Raw genomic sequence first — 20,017 nt, forward strand, 5'->3', positions numbered from 1 at the left:
AGGACAAACACTTTCGATAATGGGGAATGTAAAAGACAGATTTGAAGTGTTATGTTACATTCAGGATATTATAACAAAGAGTGCTGACAATAATGGTAAAATATGAATGGAACATCTTGCAATATAAAGTGTTTTTCAATAATTAATTCCCAAATATATGTTAATCAAGGGGTCCCAGGTTCGATACATAGTGGTTCGGATCTCACTTTAAACTGTAGGTCAAGTCCCGATTAGCCTTTTCTGTGCATAAAGTGGACTTAAAACACCAATTCAATCAACCAAATATATGTTATGCAATTATTGCTTAATATAATAAGTGTGTGTGTGTAAGTTAAAGGTAAGGTAAAGCTCCCCTAAGCATAGCACCATGCCATGAAGGCACATTTTGGGGATGTAGGGGTAGAGCCCCATGCATTTTATTATTATTATTATTTTTATTTTTATTATTTGTTTTTAAAGGTGATGTGATCAGCACCATGCTTCAGCCGCCTTTACCTTAAGGTACCAAATTATTTGAGGCTGGGTGAGCCCCAGGGCTGCTATATGCAGAAACAAGGCTAACTATTATTATTATCCCATATGCTTTGTGGTGTATGTTACAAAATCTTCATTGTAGAATGAAAAATAACAGGAAGCCAAATTCATTTCCAAAGTATTTATATGCATTATCTGCTGCAAGCAAACTTCATTCTCTAGTGTAACTCTTTCTTCCACTACAGAGAGTATTTTTTTAATTTTTGTATAATTGTCTCAATTTGTTTCCAGATAACATGCCATGCACAACTTCAAGGAGATGCTCAATTTGTGAAAACTCCTGAAGGATTAAAGAAAATTTCTAGTTTCCATTTACATTTTTATGGAGTGAAAGTGGAGTCGCCAACACAAACGATCAAAGTTGAACAATCGCAGAGTGATAGAAGCAAAAAACCATTTCATCCAGTACTGTAAGTATGAGAACATAAAAACTCTATAGACTCTATACTTTTTACTTTTTTCATTTAAACACTGACTACAATTCACCTCTTTAAAACATCCCGTACATAGAAATATACTTGAGTTTTATTTGTTATCAGGGTTCAATAGGTAAAAAATAACACAATAACTGTGATTACCATTCAGTTGTTGGTAGATTCAATTTATCTCCAGCTAAATAATTAGGAATGTGTTGCAGATTATGTTCTTTTTTGCTACTGGATAGCAAGGGGCAACTTGTGCTATTAAAACGTAGGGTAAGGGAATCCAGACACTTGCAAAACAATAGGTTTAGTTAGATCTGGAAGGGTTAAGTGTAATTTATGTTGATTGATGTATGAAAGCTTGAGGTGGTCTTGATTAAGTTTATTTTTATTAGGTTAAACAGATCCTGGCTGGGGTTTTGCTTGAATGTTATGTTGGTTTACATAAATATTGTTAGGCCTTGTTGCGTTTTGTGAATTTTATTATATTAAGTTTTTATTTAGATGAGGATGAATTTTATTAGGTCAGAGTTTGGTTTGTATCGGCTAGGCTAAGTTTTATTTTGTGTTTTATTTCCTTTGGTTTGGTTTAATCTGGTTATATTCAGCTGAGTTCTATTAGGTTAGATTTTGCTTGATAGCAGGTCTCCTCAATGGCATAGTGGTAACGTTGTCACCTTGTAAACAAGGAGTTCTGGATTCGATACTTCTTCAAGCATATCTGTGCATGAAGTGGACTTAAAACAATAATTCAAACAAATTCAAAACATGTTTAGTTTAGTTTGGTTCTCTTGCTGTGCATTAGATTTGTTAATCTTTGGTTGTTTTTTAAAGAATATGCACCACATAACACTTCATTTTTATCCTTCTTCAACAAGTTTTCCTACTCTTGACTTATACAATACATAGTTTTTATCAGGAGATTAAGTAAGCTTTTTTGGAATTTAAAGGAACAATTCTTGATAATTATCATTCATGCATGCAAAGATTTCATTTTTGAATGAATAAGGAGGGCAAACTTCAAGACTCTCAAACGTGAAAAGGGAAGAGATAACTATTATGGCACAATGCATGCAGGCAAAACAGTATAGAGGAGCATTTGGAGAAGTAATATTAATTCAGGATATCAGGTTCATTGCCCAAATTGTCAGTACTCTAGGTCCAGATATATTTTAATTTTAAATATCTGGAAAGCATTATTGAAGAAAGTGGAAGAATAAATAAGAAGATAAACAGAAAAGCACATAACATAACTTTATCACAATGAAAGGAGACTATATTGAACAAGGATGTATCTATGAAATACACAAAGATGATATAGACCACAGTGACATGCACAGAAAACTTATTGTAATATGTTCACATTTTGCAATCTTTTCCTGCCTTTGACATTCTTGTTTTTTTTTTATGAATACTGGGCCTAATGGGGTGGGGGGTTTTGACCCCTACCAACTCCCTCTTGGGCATGTCACTGATGGCATATTGTACATAACAGTAATATTATATTTGATTAAAATCCATGAACTAGGGATAAAGATAAATTCAGGGAGTGGAGATTAAAATCTTCAGGAGTATACTTGTAGTAGGAAAAATCGAATGAAGAGGGAGAGGGAGAGAGGGGGGACTGAAGTTACTGGATGGAACAGATCATGCACAGTTAAGTTGATTTTGGCATGTGAAGAGGATAAAGTCAGGAAGACATTAATTTCAGAAAACTAGAACACTAACTGTATTATCATCAACCACAATAATAGCTACATCAACAGCAAAAATAACTACATAACCATCAACAACAGTAGGTACATCCTTCTACAACAATAACTGCATCCCACCAATCACAAAAATACCAAAATAAACGACTCCAATAATAAGTACAACATTGTCAACCACAACAATTGCTATACCTTCAACTACAATAATTACATACTCCTCAACCACAACAATAACTATATGATCAACTGCAACAATAACTATATTATCATCAAAAATTAAAAACTAATCACATTATCCTAAACAACTATATCATTGCCAACTACAACAATAACTACATCATCATTATCAACAACACAAGTATCACATTCCTATAATCAGTTATGCCACGTATACCTACAACGGTACCTACATCAACTTCAATGGCAACTACATTAACTAGAGTTGCAACTACACAGTACATCAACTATAATCCGTGATTTATCCACACACTCCCAACACTATCTAACACACCCCAAAATTTCCTCAAAGGCCCAATTTTGTTAGGTCAAAATTTACCCTTAAAGATCCCTAAATTTGGACTTAACTCCCAAATGGAAAATTCTGGATTAACCCCTGATCACCCAGAAAACTACATCAACATAAACTACAATGACAACTATGTCAACATGAACTAGAGCAACAGCTACGTCAACTATAGTGACAACTGGCCTCCCTGATGGTGCAGTGGTATCATTGTAGCCTTGTAGTCAAGGGGTCTAGGGTTCGGTACTCAGTGGAGGCACAAAGTGGTTCAGATCCCACTTTAAATTGTAGGTTCAGTCCCAGTTAGCCTTAATGTGCATAAAGTGGAACTAAAACACAATCTCAATCAATGAACTCAAAATAGTGACAAGTAGATCAACTAGAATGACAACTACGTCAACTAGGGTGACAACTACGTCAAGTGAAGTAAAGTGACAGCTACGTCAACATGAACAAGAGTGACGTCTATGTCAACATGAACAAGAGTGACGTCTATGTCAACATGAACAAGAGTGACGTCTACGTCAACGTGAAGTAGAGTGATGGCTGCGTCAACGTGAAGTAGAGTGACGGCTACGTCAACGTGAAGTAGAGTGACGGCTACGTCAACGTGAAGTAGAGTGACGGCTACGTCAAGGTGAAGTAGAGTGATGGCTGCGTCAACGTGAAGTAGAGTGACAGCTACGTCAACGTGAAGTAGAGTGACGGCTACGTCAACGTGAAGTAGAGTGACGGCTGCGTCAACGTGAAGTAGAGTGACGGCTGCGTCAACGTGAAGTAGAGTGACGGCTACGTCAACGTGAAGTAGAGTGACGGCTACGTCAACGTGAAGTAGAGTGACGGCTACGTCAACGTGAAGTAGAGTGACGGCTACGTCAACGTGAAGTAGAGTGACGGCTACGTCAACGTGAAGTAGAGTGACGGCTACGTCAACATGAAGTAGAGTGATGGCTACGTCAACGTGAAGTAGAGTGACGGCTACGTCAACGTGAAGTAGAGTGACGGCTACGTCAACGTGAAGTAGAGTGATGGCTACGTCAACATGAAGTAGAGTGACGGCTACGTCAACGTGAAGTAGAGTGATGGCTACGTCAACGTGAAGTAGAGTAACAACTACATCAACCAGAGTGACAACTTTATCAACATGATCAACTTGAAGAAAACTATAACATAACTAACTGAGTAACTCTCTAGCCTTATAAAAGCTAAAGGTTTATGGCTGCAGCAACACAAGCCTTCCATCTGTTTCTATCCTGGGCAAGAGCAATCTAATGTTTTCTATCCTTACTGATTTCCTTTAGGTCCAGCTTAACATAATCCTTCCATCTTGGTCTTGGTCTTCCTACAGGTGTCTTACCATCACATTTCCCCACACGAAATCTGTAAAAACGATAACATTGTCAACTATAACAGCATTACATCATCAGTAACTAGAAGATTGGCTACATCAACAACAGTTAGATCAGTGACCCCAGTATGAATTTTGCCCTTCCAAAATGTATTTGAAATTGTTGCTACTGGAGTGTGGTACATTTATATTTAGAATTTTCTTTAACTTTGAATTACAAGAAGTGACTCGTGCGATATTCCCAATTATAATATACATTGTGTCGCTAATTCTAGTACTTTTTAATAAAATAGAAACCCTCTCTTTTACATGTGAATGTGAACCTAATCTACCACATGTAATAATACAGCTTGATATGGCATTTGTTTTGGACCTTCTTTGTTTAATAGATATGTAAATGTTTTGTTTTGCTCTGGAAGTTATATTTGAGTTTTAATTTTCTTCTATGTCACTTTACTGCCTGTTTAGGCTAATGATGGCAATAAGGATGCAAGGATTCAAACCCTGAACCTTCAGTGAAAAAATTGTGAACTCACAATTTAACATACTTGGTCATTAAGGCTGTAGAAATGTTGTTGACATGTTTAACGCATTTCTAACTTAAAATATTAGTTGAAATTTTCTCTCGCAAAGAATGGAAGTATCAACACACATAGAGTTTGTAGTACATAGAAGTACATATTGAACCAAGAAATAAAGAACATAGATAAACTTGAAGCCTTGGGCATTCTACTTGTGGTGTACCTACAGAGAATGTTGTTTCAATAATTGTCATGCAAAGAAGAGATTTTTAATGCAAGAAGTGAAAAATTTAAATACACTCTCGGATATAAATAAATAATTGATTAAAACTTACTTTGAATATAATCACCTCAAAATACTCAATATTTCAAATAGCTGCATGCTATATAATTTTGTCAATTCATTTATGAATTTCAAGAATTTGTTTATAAAACAATGATGATAATTAATGCTATGGAGTAACACAGCAAACCGCTAATTTGATTGCAGAAGCCTGGACATTTGCCTACAGCTGCATTACTTTTTTGTTTACTAGATTTAAGGTGAGGAGATAACAGCTACGCACCATGTGTGCATTTATTTGAATATCGTCGGAATGGACACTGCTACTGAAGAAAAACGTGGGGTACAAGAGAGTATGAATTTCTCAACAAGTGGCAGGTCGAAGCATTTTTCAAAGTTGATTATTAAGCTAGATACGACCCTGTAAAAAATATGACTAATAAGAATTTTTGGAATCCCATGTATTCCTTATGCGGCAAACTTCAACATCAAGTTAGGGCTAATCAAATTAGAGTTTTGACTTTTCTGCTGGGCAATCACTTCTTAAAACTGCCCTCTTCCCGTTGATATAATTTTCTATTCCATCGGAAGTTTGATATTCCTAAGATAACAAATCAAAATATACTCCCATATGCCCAATGCATTTCTCCTTGCCTCCTGGCAGTGTTGCCAAACTTGGTGCGCATAAAAGAGCTAAATTTCACCTTACATGGAGTTAAAACTGACTTTCAAGACTAATGTTAGTTGTCAAATGGCTGGGGCGCTGCTATTACTGTTAACTCTAAATTGATGACAATTTATTCTTATTTTTCATCATCTAGATCCGGCAGCATCACCCATCTCATGGTCGTACAAAATCGAAAATAAAGTATTCCCTGATAACAATATTATGCAAATTTCATGTCAACACGGCGCTATAAAAAAAGTAGCTGGGGATATAAGAGGGAGTGGGGCAACGCAGCCAATATAACAAAATCACTTCACGTTCAAAATGCATAATCATGGCAAAAGTTGGTCTATGTGGCCCGGAATCAGTGATGGTATCATAGGGAGGCACGGGGGTGGGTGCCCCAGTTCACAGGCAAACGAGTACACGAAAGAGCCAGATCTGGCTTAAGAAAGCTAATTTGGCAACACTGACTCGGAGGGAAAAGCCAGGCAGAGACTGTCTTGCATACCCTTAAAAAGAGCACACTACTTTGAGTGTGAAAGATAGAGGAGACCAATAAAAAAATATGTGATTTGATTTGCTATTCTGCTACTTGGCTAATCGTGATGGCGTAAGTGATAAAATTGATGAAGGGACACTCACAAAGAATACCCATGCCCTGGCTGGAATTTGACCCTGCAAGAAAAAAATATGTGAGAAATAGAATAAAGGAACATGTTAATACTTTTAATGAAGGCACACCTCTAACTGAAATTGGTGACAGTTGATTAGAGAAGTATAGTTCATTAGAAGGATAAAAATATTAAGGATTGTGGGAGCATTTGGAAGAATGAAAATTTATATACTATTGTAAATTGTAAATTAATTAAATTTTCATTAAATTCAAGCCAAGTTATGAAGTATAATAATTACCTCAGATTTTATCCTTCCATTGGACTATGACTTTGACAAACTGAATAAAACAGTTGCTTGTAATTGCACATACAAATATTATGATGAACATTTTTTTGCCTTCATTGTTCCCTTGGCTACTTAGATATTGTTGTTTATGACCTTATTGTTCTCTGAGTTTTAAATCATTATTACATTGCCATGTACTTCTGGTATTGTTGTAGATGGTGGGCCTGTTGTCTTATATTATTAACCCTTGTCCATCTTGCAATTACTGTCCAATAAAACAGGCAATGAGCATAGACAGCCAGACGTTCACTATAAAATTATATTGTGAATGAACGACTGGCTATAATCGCACCACATCACCACCTCTTTCAACTGCTAAATGCCTCGTTTTCGTCATTACTGAATTTTACCTGTACTTGTGTTGAATTTGGTGGTGCTAATAGAATAGCATTAAATAATTTATATGCACATTGTCGAAATTTTTCACATGGATTCCACTTTGGATTTCAAATTTAGTGAAAATTTCAACCCCAACAAGAAGCTTTTTTTTTTTTGTTATTTTTCATTAATTATTTCTATATTATGTATGAAATGTTTTCAATAACTTTTATTACAATGTTTAAAAAATTGTTACAGAAAAAAATTGCATAAATAGAAAGTTTACATAAAATGTCACATATTATATATCTGTGGAATGTAGAAGTGTAGATTTCAGAAAACATTGCTAAATAATAACATACTTAGCAACATATTATACATTAGTTTTTGAAAAACTGCAACAAGAAAAAATAATATAAAATAAATAAATAAATAAATAAAAAACCCTCTCCTGGGAAAATCTCAGTATTTTGAGGCTCGTCCAGAAAGGGTTAAATGCTTGTCACAGTGCATACATTTCCTGCCATCATAATAGTTTAAGGTGTTTTCATAACATGGTGCAATGCACAGGGGCTAGTTTCAACCTTTAATACAGAAGGCATGAGTCAAAGTACAATATGAGGTGTCTGTGATATGAGATGTTTTTTTTTTGTTTTTTTTTGCCTGAGATTTGTTAAGAATTCATTTCACATACATGCACACAAATCCAAATGCACATCTTAGTGAAGCAATGTGACAAACCAAATACATCAGCTGAAAGGAATACATCAGAATTGGATTTTGAAATTGGAATCCAAAAGATTAATATTTAAATATTAACAGTAATTTCTAAAGATTTTCATAAAATAGCATTATAAACACAATTTGTAAACAACTGAATGCTACAAGGTACAAAAGCACTCCCTCCCAAAATGATAGTAATAAATATAATCAAATTTTATGCCATCTCCATGTATTTTGTGTATTTATTGCTAAGATAAAGTATTCTTGACTAAAGTAGTAGAGAATCACAAATAAGAAATATTCATTTTTGTATTGATGCACCATTCTTAAAGCTGCCATTTTGTAACAAAAATTTATTAACAAGTATTTTATTGTGTTGCAGTGTCAAATTTTATATCATTGACTACTTTTTAATTTAAGGCAACATTTTAATATCTATGATGTAAGCAAATGATTCTCATAGAAGTTGCAGCAATGCACATACCACTCATATATTTTACTTTAATTATTTTCTCTGTTATCTTTTCTGTAGTTCAAGTCTTGAATATTGTTTTAAGATGCTGGTTGTTGGAATATTTTTTTTGTTTTAGGTTAACATAGTCATTCTAAATATTAAATCATTAACATACTCGTACATTAATGGATGCATTTAGTATGAGAATTAGGTTTTTGTAAGAAAATCATTGCTAAAGATGTGTTACATGTGGAGAATGCATATTGAAAACAAATTTCCTAACTGTTTCTAAAATTTATGCAGGCAGCAGAAGTGGCATTTTACAAGGTAAATAAGATGCAATTGGCATTGACCCAATTACTTTTCTAAATTTATAGAAGACATAAACTTCAAAAAATTAGATTATGAATGACATAGTAATTGAATCTCAAGATTTTTGTATCATAGATTTATAGTCTCATGTATTTTTCAAATAATGTTACATAAAAATAAAATCACTTCTGGAAATACTGTACAATCTACAATATTGTATTAATCCACTAATGAAATAACACAATTCTTTTACTGCCGTGGACTAAGACTAATTTCACTACATGGTCTCTGAGAACAGGAGTATTGATGATTCAGTTAGTAGGGTGTTTCACTGCCATGCAGGAAACAGGGGGATAATTTAGGAGTGAGTGTTCTAAGGTTGGAATTTTTCCAGTCTTGTGTCTGGAAGTGGCTCTGAGGTAAACCTAGCCTCTAATAAATGGGTACGATGGGGAGTAAAGGTGCCATTGCAAAGGTGGCATTGCCTCCAAACATATGTATGTGTGGGGCCCTACCTCCACATCCCCTTATGTGCCTACATGGCATAGTGCAAAGAGCATGGGGAACTTTAACTTTTCACCTTATGTGGGAATTATTAATAGTAGCTTCCTCAGACCAAACATGCACATAGGCATTAGACATCTCAGGCCTCCCTGATGTTGTAGTGGTAGCATCATTGCCTTTTAACCGAGGGGTTCCGGGCTCGATACTCACTGGAAACTAACAGTGGTTCAGATCCCACTCTAAACTGTAGGTCCAGTTCCAATTAGTCTTACTGTGCATAAAGTGGACTTAAAACACTAACTCAATCAATCAACATCAGACATCTCACAATGAGGAGCTTAAAATATGTGTGTGAAAAAAATAATTTTATAGCTATATATCACACTGCGAGTTGATGTGAATGCAACATATTGCCATCATGTTAATCAACAATTGAACCTGGGTTTGGCATTCCATAATATTGTCCTAACATACCTCCCAAGCCATTGGGGAACTTATTAAGTCAAATACTTACTTTCACACTTTTTGGGTGTAATTGTTTATACTCTTTTTTGGTAATTTTATTTGGTAGTTTTTTCGTTATTTCTTTGTTGTATATGTGTTGTTTCTTTCAATATTTCACGAGAATGCACTACAAATGGTTTGCAGCGCAAAGCAAATACAAAACATTTTTTTCATATTTTCCAAGTCCTCTATACTAATTACTTTTTCTTAGTAAAATAATGCAACTCTCCAAAGCAATTTATATCTTATTTTGTAAATATTATTAGCAAATTTCAAAATGTTAGGAAGTAATATTCTTCAGACATTGCAACAATTCCCTGAACAAAACGTTACTTTTTCCCTAGTTAAGAAAAATTCAGTAAATGTATCACCTTTTTTCTAATTATAACATTTTAAATAAAAGATCTCAAATTTTATTTGTAATGGTAATGAGTAAATAGAAATGAAGTTAATAAAGAAAATATTGCTATTAATTTTGTATGTTTATATAAATCTGCTTCAAGAAAATAAAGTTGTTATAACTATTGACAAGTTTCCAGAGTGACTATATAATTTTATTAAGTACAATGATCTTAAGAAGATTCTTTAGCTGTATTTTAAATATTGTATGTAACTACGTTCGAAAGTGAAAATTAATGGAAATTTGATTTACTTCAGTGGCAGACTCTTTTTATATAAAAAATCCATAGCAGTTAGGACTGACACTGTATCATTCAAGTTAAACCTTCTGCCCAACAGCTAGCATCTTTATAAAGTTATTAGATTATTATTTTTCTTTATGTGTTAATGCATCAGTGTCGTATTCTGAAAATTTGACCTGATTTACCACAATTCTTATTTATGGTATATATTTATTATATATTAATTATATATAATAGAAATAAAACACCAATGCAAATATTCAAGTAAAACAAAAACAGAAGTCCAACAATTTCCAATTTTCAGGCAATTTCTATGTATGTTAAAATAGTTGGTTTACTAGCAGTAAACCAGGTAACATTGGAGAATATGCTACTGTGATTCATTCTTATTTGCTTTCATTACATGGCATTCTCTCTATGATATGTTCATATGTAGTATTCTTGATGAAATTATTGATATTCCAATGTTTAATTGTAAATTGAATACTTTCATCTATAATACATTTTTTAATATTTATTTTGGTCAAGTAAGCTTTTGTATAATTGATCCATTGAATTTCTATATTCAATATAAATTTTCATTAAAACCTTGTTGGCGTGAAAGTTATATTTATTATATACTTGACAATGCACACTTCCTGAAAAAATATTATAGATTAAATTTCATCAACATGATAAAACAGTGTAACAGTAAGACAGAATTTTGTTCATCTTGTGTGTGTTATAAAAATTACAAAATGGAAAAAAATTTATTTGTTAAATTTCTCTTCTGCAGGGTTGATTTTCAAAGAGAGCCAGTTGTTAAAACCACGGTTGGGAGGTTACACTTCAGCGAGACAACATCGAATAACATGAGGAAGAAAGGAAAACCTAATCCTGACCAGCGATATTTTTATCTTGTTGTTGGCCTGCATGCACATTGTGGAGAGAACAACTACCCCATTGTCTCACATGCATCTGAAAGGATTATTGTCAGGGTAAGTAAACTAATTAAATTGGAATGTAATTGAATTACTGCATTGATCAAATAATTCCTAAAACTTTTTTTTTTATATAGTGAAGATTTGGATTGTAAAACAAAGAGAAATTGTTAAAAGAAAATCAAGTTAAAGCATTTACCTGTATGTTACAGCAGTAAACTATGATAATGATCATGTCTGATCAACTTTTATTTTTTAGAAATAATCAACTTCTCTTGAACTTACATGGGGCCTCCCCGATGGCACAGTTGTAGCGTCATCACCTTGTAATCAAGGTGTTTCAGGTTCGATACCCAGTGGAAGCACATAGTGGTTCAGATCCCACTTTAGAACTGTAGGTCCAATCTCAATTAGCCTTACTGTGCATAAAGTGGACTTTATAAAAACTCAATCAATCAGCAATCAGTCTTGAACTTATTGGAAGACAGACAAATTATAAAGTGATTTGCTTATCTTAGGTGCTGGAATAAACGAGATCCATTTTATGTATAAACTCTCATTAGCATTTTATTAATTAATTTGGTTTATTTTACTTTGCTTTTCTGCCACTTTTGGCTAATTGCAGAATCAAGGATGAGTGATGACATGATGAAATTGATGAAGGGACACTCACAATGCCCGGATCGATATTCGAACCTGACTCCTGGCATTGTAGCATGCTGTACTAATCACTCTGCTACAGAGGCCAGCACTAACACTTTATTATATGAACACCATTTCGTACCATCATGCATAGTATTTGTAGTTTTCTTATTCCTTTTGTGATACTTTTGAGTAATTGTGATGAGGATGAGTAATGATCTGTTGCTTGAACGTGTGATTTTTCATGTGAAGCCTACATGTAGGAATACTGCTGTCCCATTGGCAGTGAAGGAGGCATCAGTTAGCCACAACTTCCTGGCATTGTAGGGCTTTTTAATGCTTTTAACCTATTACATAATTTAACCCATATGTAGCACCTTTCCCACCCCTAATGAAGAACCCAGTCAGTTTCTACGGTATGTGTCTAGATATTAGTAATTTTACTATTTAATGACAAGCAGGGTTGTCTTATTTTGATATTTTATGTTATATAACTTGTGGAAAATTTGGTTATACATAATTAATGTGATATGTTTACAATTTTTTGTCTCACTTCTTACAATCCTGTTAAATTACCCTTATTATATCTTAATTATGTGTAGTGCTGGATTTTATCAGTAAATTAAATAGACTCAGTCGTCTCAGAGATTTTCAATGGTTTATTTCCTAAAATTTTTGGTAGCTATATGTGTATGGTATATATACTATTTTTCTATGTCTAGATCATTTTTCTGCCACTTTTGATTAATCATGATAATGATGATGAATGATTGGATGAAACTGATGAAAGGAAACTTACAAAGAAACAACTATATCCTGGCCACATGTCACAAGCAAATGCTTCACTGGTGATGTAATGAGTTAAATCCTTAATATGCTTGACCACTGAGGTGACATTGGCTATAAAAACCACCATATTACAAGTATCAGCTCAGAAATATTAACACATTTTATGCATACTTTATTGAAGTGTCTAATAATAATTCATGCTGTTTTCTAACATTACTTTTGATCCAACAAATGGAATTGACAAGCCACCAAACAGGTAAATGGCTGGTAATTCCAGTTTGATTACTTATTTTGCACTGAGTGTTATTTATTCTATATTTAAATGTGTCAGATTAATAATAGACATTTAACATGCTGCTTTATCCTGAAGACACTAGGCTTTCTTATTCCAGGCATCCAACCCTGGTCAGTTTGAGAATGATGTTGAGCTATCGTGGCAGAAGGGACACACACCGGAATCCATTTACCACGTGGGACGTGTTGGCATTAACACAGACAGGCCTGACGAGGCACTTGTTGTGAATGGAAATGTGAAGCTGACAGGCAGTATTGTGCAACCAAGTGATGCAAGAGCCAAGGAGAAAATTGAAGAGGTATGTAACCTTCAGAGCAGATATGATTACAAAGAAATGTCTTTGCAATATTCATAATTTCATTCTGCCAAATATTCTTTAAGTCTACATAAAAAATTGGAACCTGCATGAGACAAATGAATATACATCAGAAATCTTCAATATGGTGGTATATAAATCTATAAAAATATTAAGTAAAAAGGTAACGTTCACCAGTCACTGGAAGAATTTTAATTTTTTGCAGCTACAAGCTGCATCTTCAGATGTAGGAGAAAAGTACAGTAAGTGATGGGAATGATAGCGAGAGTTCAACCTGCAGGGTTGCCAAGTACAGCTTGAAGTTGTGGACTGTATAAAAACATGTGGTTTTCTCGCCAGGCTCGTCGAAAACTGTGACTGATATGCTGTGATGTGGGAGGGGGTGCAATTTGTGGGGGGTGAGGGAGAGGGCAAATGGTAGTAATGGAGGTAAAATGTAGGGATGGGGTGGCCTTGTTCAGGTCAGGGGGTGTAGTTGTACTCATGGCTGATGGTTGGTGGATTGGGGTAAGAGGTTGATGATGGATACCTAGAAGCATTCGTTGAAGGGGCTATTATGGTTGTTGGTATGCACGGTAACAGTGAAGTCCAGGTTTTGGGTGGAAGACCTGTGGTTTGATTCTGAGGTTGAGGATTGGATGTTTTCCCCATGTAGCATACAAGGATATAGATGAGGTTTGAGGTGTGTTAGATTACTTTGGGGTAGAGGATGAATTCACTGGTGGCAGTGTAGATCTGGAGGCCATGGGAAGTGACAAGAATGGGGCAGGCTTTGCACCTGGGGAGGTTGCATTTTTGAGCTGGATGGAGTTTATTGTCGGCTGAAGGGTTATGATGGACCAGGATGTTTTGGAGGTTAGGATATTTGAGAACAACTCTGTGCTTGTCAGGAAAGATGTTTCTGATGTTGAAATCACTGTGGAGGCCAGGAAAGAGGGAACATAGGGGTATGTCTGATTTTGTTGAGGTGGGAATGGATTGATATTGGATTTCAAGTATGGATTGGTGCCAATTTTGTTGGTGGAGGTGTATGAGGCAGCTTGGGATATTTGTTTGGTGACCATGGTGGAAGAATATCCATGGCTTGATGTAAGCAGAGGTTGTAGTTCTGTCGGGAGGTGGGTGAAATATTGAGGCATTGTTCCTGAGGGCCAGCGAGGATGGGATGGCTTTCTTGGTGTGGAATGGGCGGGAGCTGGAGAATTGTTGCATGTGTTTGTCAGTTAGAAGTGCATGGATGGATTTATACTTACATGGAGCAGCCTATGACTGAGAGTCTCCTGATTTATAAAGGAAGTGCTATTAAAAATGTTTTATAACAATTTCATGTCCTCCTCTGTGGCCGTGCAGTCTAAGGCACTGTGCTTTTGGCTCAGACTGTAGGACGGCATAGGTTCGAGTCCACCTGGGTTCAGTCTCTGGGCTCTCGGCCTGTGTACACTGGTGGCAACCACCATCGTGAGGAAATTGGGGAGCTTCAAGTGAGTAGCATGAGCGGAATTCTCCTACAACAGCTGGGGGTTTGACGTGCTGACCCCATGTCACCCCATTACCGATTGAAGATCTCCACACCTCTAGGTAGGATTGTAGGAGGGGAAACTGGCAGTTGGGAGATAGGCCAAGGTCCTTCGAGGGCTGTCTAGCCATGGGTTATTATTTATAACAATTTTATACTATGTAAATTAGAATTGGGTTAATAATGAAATCAACATTAGTAATATTGGTATTAGAGATTACAGATTCAAATTAATTACCTGTACCGCTTTGTCTAGTTACAATTAAGAATATGAATGATCATTATGTTACTGATAAAAGGACACTCGTAAAGGAGCATCTGTGCCCAGACTGTAATTGAATCTGAGAATCTTTGGTGGTAAGATTGTAATTTGTCTATTTGATGTATTGTGAAACACCATTTCAGTATCAATACACAGAAGTTCATCAAATGTTGAAGCTTTGAATAATTGCATGAAAAACATAACTTCTTTCGAAATGACACCTTTTTAATGCGCTTGTCATGATCTAAATTAAGTTAATAATATTATGCAGCAAGACTAGTATATTTGCAGAGTAAAGTTGCAATTTAATATTTCATACTCTAACTTGAAGAGCTGCCTCCCCGATGGCGTAGTGGTATCGTCGTCGCCTTGTAATAAAGGGGTCCCAGGTTTGATACCTGGTGGAGGCACATAGTGGTTCGGATCCCACTTTAAACTGTAGGTCCAGTCCCGATTAGCCTTACTGCACATAAAGTGGACTTAAAACACCAAATCAATCAATCAATCTAACTTCAAGAATAACTTTAAATTTGTTAAAATGCTCTAGAATTGGATACATACCAGAGTTATCATGTTAAATGAAGTATTGTAGGTCTATTCTCTTTCCACATTTTCTCTTCTTTACATAACACACACACACACACACACACACACACACACACACACACACATACAGGAATAAATACAAAAGTTGCATTAGTCTGTTGAGTGGCAACTATCATATTTCTTTCTAGTTGGATACCAAAGAGCAGCTGAGGAATGTCCAGCAGCTGCGAGTAGTGAGATACCAGTACGATCCAGCCTTTGGGAAGCATGTTGGCCTTTCTGAAGCTGATCTTGCTGCTACAGGTATTATAGCCCAGGAGGTTCAGAAGGTTATACCAGAAGCTGTGAAAACTGCAGGAGACATTGTACTGCCCAATGGACAAAGGATAGACAACTTCTTACTTGTGAATAAGGTAAGTACATTTATTTTTGTAATACTAAAAATACTAAAGAATTAAATTAAAGGATCATGAAAATGCTGTGGAACCTTGATTTTATGTTTCTCAGGGGACTAAGATGAAAAAAACATAAAATATGGGAAAATGCAATACCGAGAAAAATTTTATAACATTTTCTATGGTAAAATCTGGGAATGTAAAATTGTGGTTCTACTGTAGTAATTTTTTGTTGATGAAATGTTGAAGTTCTAGATTATTAAAAAGATTTTTATTTCAATAATTACATCAAAAAGAAACTTAAAGTGCCTAAAATCCAGTGCAAAGCAGGATACTGCTCATAATGAAGTGAAAATAATATGGAGCACATTAGGCCTGTTTCATTTTTTCTTCTTTTGCGCTGCAAATACATTGTATAACTCAAATATTGGTGATCATGAAAATGTAATGTGCCTTGTCTCATCAAAATATTGTACTTGTCTATTCTAAGCTGAAGAATTAACCCATTCATTTGCATTCCAGCAAATTTAAAACAAAAATTTATTTCATTTCAGGAAAGAATTTTCTTGGAAAATGTGGGTGCAGTAAAGGAATTATGTAAAGTCACAGACAATTTAGAAAACAGAATAGATGAACTAGAGAGAATGAATAGGAAACTAGCAAAATTGAAGAGGATAGATAGCTTGAAGTCAACTTGTAGTATATCAACAGGTATAATATCGATTTCTACATGCTCATTGTGATTTTTAAAAATTGCTTTGTTTATTGCCTTTTCTTATATTACTACCTTAATTATATATTAAATGTTTTACCGATATAATATATTAACCGTAGCTTACCTGTCCCATACAAGAAACTTACCTGAGAGAGGGATACACACTTTTTCATCATTAAATTTGAAGAAACCATTTTGTTATTGAATTACTGCTTTCTTTGTTGATTACATATGTGCAATTATTTATTAATTATAATAATTACAAAATTATCACCATTAATAGAAAATAATAACCAAATATTGCAGTAGTGTCGCACACATATTTTACCATTCACTAATACTCACAAAAACCATAATAATTTTCATTAATGCTTTATTTGTTTATAGAGGTGCAGTTGTTTATCAATTATAATAATTGCAAATATTACCATCATTATCAACCAATTGTACCCTCTCACTGGCACGAGTGTCTCAAGTGACATGCATTAAAAGATAGCACCTGATAGGCTCACCTATATATAGTGCATTTTTTATCCTATTTACATTATATTTATGTTTTTATGAACAAAAGTTACAGAAATATTGAGAACACCCTAGGGAACAATGTAATTTATTTTCAATTTTTTATAAAAAATTTCAGTTGAAAAATTGAAAAAATGGAGGTGGTGGGCTAGGGTTAATTATTTATTTTTAAATATTGTATATTATTATTATATTACTGATGACACTGAGGAGAGAAGCTAACAATGGAGGGAATAATTAATAAGGAACAGAACATGCTTTCAGTTTTATGTTATGTACTGAAGCAAACAATAAACACAGGACAAATGGAAAGTCTGATACAGCAGGTTGACATTATGAACACAGGTGGTAGACAGAATGCATACACTGTAAAGTAGTTGGATACAAAAGCAATGAGAGTATATATTCATTAGATATTTTGCTGCTCTCTTAAGGATATGCATAGATGGGGTGAGTGTTGCAAGTGCCTCAAAGCACATGTGTGTGTGTGTGTGTGTGTGTAAATTAGGCAAGAAAAAAGAGAAAGAAACCCTGATGCCAGAATTGGTCCTGGTTATGTGAAGGACTTGGTGCAAATATTGTGCACAAGGGTTAAACAAAAAACGATCAGAAGAATGCTGGCCTCCCCCATGGTACAGTGGTAATGTTGCCACCATGTAAACAAGGGGTCCCAGGTTCGATACCTGGTGGAGGCACATAGTTGTCTGGATTTGTCTCAAAACTGTAGCTCCAGTCCCACTTAGTCTTTCTGTGCATAAAGTGAACTTAAAAATAAACTCAAACTCAGAAGAATTCAAGAGATCTTTGTTTCTTAGTCTTACACACATCAATGACATGTATGGAGAAAGGTGAGTGGAGAAGGTTACATGATTTTGAACTGCACAATTTGTATTCATGTCCAGATATTATTAGAATAATTAAATCAAAAAGACTTAGGTAGGCAGGCCATATAGCACAAATGGGAGAGAAAAGAAGAGTTACAGGATTCTTGTTGGGAAACCAGATGGTAAGAGACCTGTAGGAAGGCCAAGATGAAGATGGAGGGATAGCATTGAGATGGACATAAAGGACTTCGGTAAGGATGGAAAAGATTGGATTGTTAGGGTTGTCAGGATAGGGACAGATGGAAGGCATGTGTTGCTGCCGTCATAAACTCTCGGGTTTAAGAAGACTAGAGTGTTAGTAATTAATAAACAATTAATTTTTCTCCAAATTATGAGTTCCTTGAATCTCTGTTTGACCTTACTGTGTGCATCATGGGAAAAGATGAAATCAAGAAAATTATAATACATAAAAGGGACAAAAAATAATATTTTCAACTTCATTTCAATACAGCAAGGCCTATTTCTGCAGCGAATTACATAATTGCGCAGACAGATTGGCCTCCCCAGTAGCATAGTGGAAGAAAGTTAGTTCTTAACGTCACTGTTCTGTTAAGTGCACTATTGTGTGAGTATTTAAAAAAATGGTTCTTGACCAATTACTTCTAAAAGCAAGTACCATTCAAAACATAGTTTGTGAACTGCTGTTCATGTCCTAGGAGGTGTTACATACATACACCAACCACATAATAATTACTAACCAGTATCTGATCTACAGAGGTTGTTCCATCTACATTTGGCCAATTTTGACTTACCCAAAAATGTAGACGAATCCATGGTGCCAGGTCTGTAAGTGCTCGATGTGTGTCCCTTGGTTCCTAACAATAGCCCAACAGCGTAATTTCCACTGTAATAGGCTTCTCTGAAGAACTGGGAGGGGAATCTTGTCCCATTCACTTTGCACAGCTTTCCAAAGTCCTTCCACAGTTGTCACACGCCGTTTTCCCAAAGCCCGCTTCAGCAAGCCAAATCCACAATAGTCCATAGGACTTGCGTCTGGAGATTTAACAGGTACCTCATTGAAAGGTATCACCTGTATACCACTTGCCTCCTCCATCTCCCTGTAGAATGCGAGGGACGATCGTGAAGTATGTGATGAGGCCTTGTCCATGTGAATGCGCACCAGATTGGCATCATTTCCGTACATTGTAGGAATCTCATGCTCGTAGATCGGCCGCATGATCTGCTCCTGATAATACTGCGAGTTTGTTTTGCAGTTCTTCGCCACCCTACGAATCTTCAGTTTACCTCGGTAACAGTAGCCAGTAACGACCATGAACCCTTTTGGGAAGGATTCTTTACATACACGGACCCACCTTCTGAAGTTCTTTGCACCTTTCTCTCGGTACATGATGGCTCTCGGTTTACCGCAGTCGGAAAGGTAAATCCATGCTTCATCGAGCGTTACGACGTGCTTCCACCTTTGTTTTGCCAGATGCCGTTCGTACAGCTTCCGGGCGTTACACTTTCGTTCCTTTTGGTGGGCATCCGTGAGAAGATGGCAGCGAGCTTTCATGACTTTTTCCAGCTTGAGTTGATGGTGTAAGGTCCGGCTCACAGTCCCCAAAGACACGTCAAGACGATTAGCCATACACCTTTGTGTTGGCTAATTTTCTTGCCTTGCCATTTTGCGCAGTTTCCTCTGCATGGTAGGGGTGGCCTTGGCCTTGGCCCGCTTCCTAGGCAACTTCGTTGGTGATCCAAATGGTGGAGCTTCGTTGCTCTTGTACTTTTTAATAACATTTTTTATTCCACTTAAACTGATGTTGCAACCATTCTTCTTGCACTG

The 20,017-nt window shown here is 35.6% G+C and overlaps 1 protein-coding gene across 8 annotated transcripts in view; it reads left to right on the forward strand.

Annotated features, from left to right (window-relative positions):
* LOC145986627 (uncharacterized) overlaps nt 1-20,017 on the forward strand; it is a 219,896-nt gene that overhangs the window by 178,728 nt on the left and 21,151 nt on the right. For 7 of the 8 annotated variants that reach the window (XM_083120861.1, XM_083120860.1, XM_083120863.1 and 4 more), the window contains 5 exons: nt 766-944; nt 11,205-11,406; nt 13,158-13,373; nt 15,904-16,128; nt 16,665-16,821. In XM_083120861.1, the coding sequence (XP_082976987.1) occupies nt 766-944; nt 11,205-11,406; nt 13,158-13,373; nt 15,904-16,128; nt 16,665-16,821 (979 nt within the window). The remainder of the gene's footprint in view (nt 1-765; nt 945-11,204; nt 11,407-13,157; nt 13,374-15,903; nt 16,129-16,664; nt 16,822-20,017) is intronic. The other variant, XM_083120862.1, reaches the window with a different exon arrangement.

The sequence above is a fragment of the Lepisma saccharinum genome, chromosome 4 (genome assembly GCF_977018435.1).
Source record: "Lepisma saccharinum chromosome 4, izLepSacc3.1, whole genome shotgun sequence".
NCBI lineage: Eukaryota > Metazoa > Arthropoda > Insecta > Zygentoma > Lepismatidae > Lepisma > Lepisma saccharinum.